The 6,000-nt window shown below is 33.0% G+C and overlaps 1 protein-coding gene across 1 annotated transcript; it reads right to left on the bottom strand.

Moving 5' to 3' along the window:
• Positions 1 to 1,147: 1,147 nt before the first annotated feature.
• LOC109808664 (serine/arginine-rich splicing factor RSZ21) lies at positions 1,148 to 4,828 on the bottom strand. Its single transcript, XM_020371748.3, has 6 exons — positions 4,670 to 4,828; positions 4,414 to 4,522; positions 3,888 to 3,976; positions 3,528 to 3,753; positions 2,751 to 2,873; positions 1,148 to 2,651 (listed from the first exon to the last, which is right to left on the bottom strand). Exons 2-6 carry the CDS (start codon positions 4,500 to 4,502, stop codon positions 2,645 to 2,647), a joined length of 534 nt encoding a protein of 177 aa, XP_020227337.1. The 5' UTR covers positions 4,503 to 4,522; positions 4,670 to 4,828; the 3' UTR covers positions 1,148 to 2,644.
• Between the last annotated feature and the right edge of the window lie 1,172 nt (positions 4,829 to 6,000).

Raw genomic sequence — 6,000 nt, 5'->3', positions numbered from 1 at the left:
TGACACTAATTTGAAAGAACTTCTGAGTGAAGTTAAGAAATTTACACATATATGGATCTAAGACAAGTACACAACATTTCATTTCAATAAAACCTTTTGTCACAACGAGAATGCTGAAAATAAAAAAATCTATTGATACTCATTAAGAATTAAGAGTCTTGACAACAGTAATTTTACAACTATATCATTTTTACCTATAAGATAGAAAAATCCCTCATGGTTTTCCTCAATAAAGAAACAAATAGCTCATGGTAGCTTTCTCACTACATAGAGCCACAGGGCCAAGACCTTCACATTTTAATAAATCAAGATTTAAGAGCAAAATCAAAAATACTTGTGACATTTTAATATTCATAGTTGATTCACAAGTCACTATTTTTTTTCTACATGAAAAAAAAAACTACTCAATTATCCGATTCTTAGAAGACAAACCCATATCAAAATCAACTAATCTTAATAGCAATAGATGATGTAAAAGGATCACTAATACCAGAAAAAATAGAATGACACATGGCTCTAAATGACAATTACAACAACACCAAACACCAACATTCTAAAACAATGGCAAGAGGCAATGAATTCCTCAAAATCAAACATCTAGCGCAATCAATGCTGCCACTCAACCAGAGTTAATACACTTGATTAGAGAGGAGGTATTTGGCAAAGCAAAACTGCATGTGGGAAACAAGTGACAAAATCCCAGTAGCCGAAGATGTCACAAAATTCCATGAAGCATAAAAAAGCTAATCACCCAAGTGAGGAAGCTGACACGGATCAAAGAGCAGAAAGTGAAGAATGGAAGACGTTAGGCGAATGCTCACTTGGTTAAATGGAATCACTCTTTCTAATCGCATTCCTCATAGGTCATGAAAGTTCTTGTGTGTGTGTATATATATATATACATATATATACATATATACATATATGCATATATATATATATGTGTATATATATATACGTTGCCGAAGGAGAGTGCACAAAATGGTATCCTACACAACCAGAATGATAACCATTGCAGTCTCAAACAGCAAGCATGTACAACATGCCAGGGATGAAACAAGAAACATTATAATCAATGCAGACGTTAGAAACAGCAACAATCAATATAACTAAGGAAGAATGGTGAGAAGTAGACACTATTCGCAGATACTAGAGAAATCGCAAAGGCACTTAATTTAATGAATATGCAGCAAGCCAGCGATTACAATCTACCCATCCACCTTTAGACTCGTCCTACTCATAAAGAGGATGCATCTGTGGCATTCCTTTTCTGAACTGGTTAACAAAAAAGTCATACACAACCAACTTGCTGACATCAGACTTTTGTCAACTGATATGCAGAAGCAAGACAATTGTGGAGGTATGCAGCAGAGAAGCAGACAAGAAGATCTAGTAAGAAGCAAAACGATGCAACCATCAATATAATCCCATTCTTCGTGGATCATGAATGTTCTTGTGTATATATCGCCGAAGGAGAATGCACAAAATGGTATCCTACACAACCAAGATGATATCCATTGCAGTCTCAAACAGAAAAGCACATACCACACGGACCAGGGATGAAACAAGAAACATTCTAGTCAATGCAGACGTTAGAAACAGCAACCATCAATATAACTACGTAGAACGGTGAGAGGCAGACACTATACACAGATATAAGATAAATCCCGAGAAATCCCAAAGTTACTTAATTTCGTGAAGATGCAGCTAGTCAATGATCACAATTTACCCATTCACCTTTAGACTCCTCCAATTTATAAGGAGGATGCATTCATTTTCTGAACTGGTTAACAAAAAGGTCACACGCAACCAACTTGCTGACATCAAACTTTTAGTCAACATATATGCAGAAGATGAGAAGATTGTCGAGGCATGCAGCAGAGAAGCAGACAAGATCAAGTGGCAAAATGATGCAACCATCAATATACCTACTTAGTCGTATAATGGTGATAAGCAGACACTAGTCAGATACTAGAGAAATCCTGAGAAATCCCAAAGTTACTTAATTTCATGAAGATGCAGCAGTCATTGGCTACATTCTACCCATCCACCTTTAGACTTCTCCAATTCATAAGGAAGATGCATCTGTAGCATTCCTTTTCTGAACCAGTTAACAAAAGGTCATACGTAACCAACTAGCTGACATTGTACTTTTAGTCAACTTATATGCAGAAGCAACAAGATTAGACGATTGTGGGGCAATGCAGCAGAGAAGCAGACAAGAAGATCTAGTAAGTGGCGAAACGATGCTCTTTTGGCCGATAACACCTCAAAACAAAGAAACATAAACATTTTAGGCACATTCAATGCAAATATATCAAAATTATCACAATGGAATAGTAAGATTAAGAGCAAACAATTAACATAACTTTCTATATGTAAAGTAGGGTAGACTGAAGCAACCTTCAGTTTTCAATAAGCTGAACAGAGACAGTGGATGCAAAACAGTGTACAATGCACCCTTTTGGCGGCTACAACACTTTGTAAGTTTCGTCAGAAGCCAAGTTCTAAACAATACTCATTGTCATGACATCAACATAACTAACATGTCTGTGGTATGCTCAACCAATCCTAGAGGAACTACACTATAGCAGAGAGGATTCCATAATAAGTATTCAGCACTTGCTCCGATCACATTTTGATTTTAATCTCTGCAAAAAAAAATATACAAGATTTGAATTAACATGGGTAATAAGTTATGTCATTCTTCTAATTCACATCATACAGAACTTAGTTGAACATAAACATACCCATTGGCATAAGGTGAATCACGGCGAGAATAACGATATGGAGGGGACCTGCTGTAACTGCGGCCCCGGGGAGGTGATATGCTATGACGTCTTGGAGATCTTCTGCCCCGAGGGCTAAAACTCCTGACAAATAAAGCAAATCCAAAAGAAATCATGAGAAGACAAATAGACTAGCAAAGGAATTACTAAGAGAGTGACATCTATCCAAGACACTTTGCATGCATTTTAAAAAATGTAATCTGAAATTTCATAAGCTATGAAAGTCAGTTTATCCAGCGGTCACCCATATTCAGATTGAGACCTCTAGTCACTCAAAATAGGTAGTTTGATATAATTTTAGCATATGAATATTCTTTTTCTGTCTGAATGTCATGACAAACTAACAGTAATATACAGCAGATGGAAGCCAGTTAGATAACTCTAAGAATTTTAAGTAAACCAAACAATTTGACCAATGCAGTATAACTACAAAGAGAGAAAGCATCAATCCACATTTAAGCAGAGACACTACAATAGAGGGTGATTGTCCACATAATGTGCAAATGCACCCATCCCACAAAAAAAAACAAATTATATAACAAAAACTAAGCATGTGAAAATAGTTCAAACTAATAATAGTTTTGACTCATTTCATTCTCTGTAATCAATGCATCAAGTACATCTCTATATTCTGGCATTCAATCCAAACAATAAACAAAGGGAAAAATGGAAAGGCCTAGATATTTGAAAGCATATTTTCTTAAGTTCATGTACAGCATGTGCATATTTCAAACACACCTGCGATCATATCCATAACTTGGACTTCTACGACGCTGATAAGGACTTGGACTTCGCCTCCTTCCACTTCCCAGACCACGTGATCCAATGCGCAGGCGACACTCCCGAGCAAAGTGTCCAGGTTCACCACATTCATAGCATTTCATATCCTCACCTCCACGCCCACGCACTCCTCGACCACCACCCTTGGAATTATGAGAAAGCTCCACACGCCAACCATTTTTTCCTATATGATGACAGTCAAACATTAATGCCAATCCAAAATCTAGATAATGCAAACCAAAAAAATAAAAGGCACAAGGATAACTGCTTAACATGGACAGCATACAGAAAATTGATAATACATTAATGCATACTGACCATCCAATTCATGAATTGCATCAACTGCATCCCTCCGATCATCAAACTCAATAAATGCATATCCTGGTGGTCTACGAGCAACCCAGACACTGCATTCACAACCAAACATTAAAATAAAACGTGTAAACAACAAACCGTACATAGAACACAGGTCATGACCTTGACACCTACAGAAAATATCATTATTTCCAACCCACAGAAGTGTATGAACTCCATACCTCAAATTCATGTCTGTGAAAGAAAGCACGGGAAGTTTTACAGAGAGATCTCGAAATCAGAATTAAGTAGAAAAAAAAATAGAAAATTTACGATGAGAATTAATCAAGCTTATATGAAGAATTTTTTTTTTTCTAGAAAGGAGCTATTGGTTATAAAAGTCCAATTTACGAATAATTCATCACTTAATTAAATTCAGCAACTTGCAACTCATTAACCAATATTTTAACAGTGATTTTAATTATTCCTAAATTGGTTTATCGATTTCAATATTTTCTCTCGGAATAGAGAGAGAGGTGAAGATATTTACCTCCGAAGAACACCGTATATACGAAATTCATCTTCGAGATCCCTCTCAGAGACTCGAGGATCCAAATTCCCAACGTAAACACGAGACATTGTCCACAACCAGAATCACCCTATACAAATTTAAGAGACCAAAAAAAAAATCTTAAAAAATGAATGTGAAAATGAACACAAATGAAAACTTAGCGTGAAAAACTTCTTGAGAATAAAATTCGGAAGGAAAAAAAAAATTGCGTGATAGAGAGAGTCTGGATACTTACAGTTAGAGAGACAAGAGTGCGTGGCGAAGAAGAGAAAGATGAAATGAAGAGAAAGAAATCTCGAGGATTCAGAATTAAGAATGGTAGGAATTCTGAAGAGAAATCGCAGTGCTCTAAAACCCTAGAAATTTTGATTTTATAATTTGCTCTTACTCTTCAACGCTTGCGTTTTGGGCTGATCAACCCACGCACTTTTGAACGAACACGTGTCTCATCCTTTTTTTTATTTTATTTAAGTGTCTCATCCTTTTGTGTATATTGTTGTATTGGGTTTGTTGGGCCTAACTTTGGGTTTCTTTCTTGATGCTTCTTTTTATCAGGCTTCCACGAGGAAAAATAAAAGGTTTTATTATATTTTTACCATTTTAATTTTGTAAATATTGTTCTCTATTTTTTTTAGTTGTTAATTTGATTCTACTCTTTTAGTTGTACTAGAGAAGTCGAGGTACTTCATACCTATAATAATTATGTACAAATAAATATTAGAAATTGTAAAAAATATAAGAAATTTTTTTATATTTAAGGATATAAAAATTCACTAAAATATGAAAATTAAAAGAATGATTATTAAAATATATCTCTTTATAATAGTTATAGATAACTTGATAAATTTGTTAACTTAATATTTAATATTCAATGGAAGTGCTAACTTGTCATTTTACTGTGCTACCACATCATCGATGTTTACCAAACTCTATTATAGTGTCACTGTAGCATTTCTATTAAATATTATCTGTTAAATTAATTAATAAAAAAGTTACATAATTATAATTATAATAATAATGAAAGATCTTATTAAAAAAAACAAAGAAATTAAATTTGAAAAATTAGAAAGTAAATAATCAAAAGTACAATTAAATCAATGATATATGAAGTGAGGCTCATTGACCAAAACAAAAATTTAACCTGTATTTGTTTCATAGGTAATAAAATAAGGACAAATGAATTTTTTTTTAAAAATCAAATTATATATATATATATATATATATGAACAAAAATAATTTTAGGAACTATTTCTCTACGAGGGAATTTTTAAATTTTTTCTATTATTTTAAATTTATTCTTTTCTCTTTATTTATAAATTTAATTTTAGTATATTTAAAAGAAACTAATAATTAAAAGTAATATTATATCATAACATAACTATTTTTTCATAAATCTAAAATATAATTTTGTTTTAAACTATTCATTTATTAAAAAAAATAATTATATCATAATTTATATATTTAAAAGAAGACATTTATTATAAATTTTAGTTATCTAAGTTAAAATATTAGCTTTCCAAAAAACAAACAATTTTTATTATCAAAAGTTAAACTATCTTTCATTTG

The sequence above is a fragment of the Cajanus cajan genome, chromosome 5 (genome assembly GCF_000230855.2).
Source record: "Cajanus cajan strain Asha chromosome 5, NIPB_CcT2T_4, whole genome shotgun sequence".
NCBI lineage: Eukaryota > Viridiplantae > Streptophyta > Magnoliopsida > Fabales > Fabaceae > Cajanus > Cajanus cajan.
This window is presented reverse-complemented; position numbering and strand designations above follow the sequence as displayed.

Excerpts from the sequence above, each read along its gene's own strand:
- LOC109808664 (XM_020371748.3), bottom strand. The coding sequence starts at position 4,502 with ATGTCTCGTGTTTACGTTGGGAATTTGGATCCTCGAGTCTCTGAGAGG. Across the intron at positions 3,977-4,413 it reads ATATACGGTGTTCTTCGGAG|TGTCTGGGTTGCTCGTAGAC; the intron begins GTAAATATCTTC and ends TTGTGAATGCAG. Across the intron at positions 3,754-3,887 it reads TGCAATTCATGAATTGGATG|GAAAAAATGGTTGGCGTGTG; the intron begins GTCAGTATGCAT and ends GTCATCATATAG.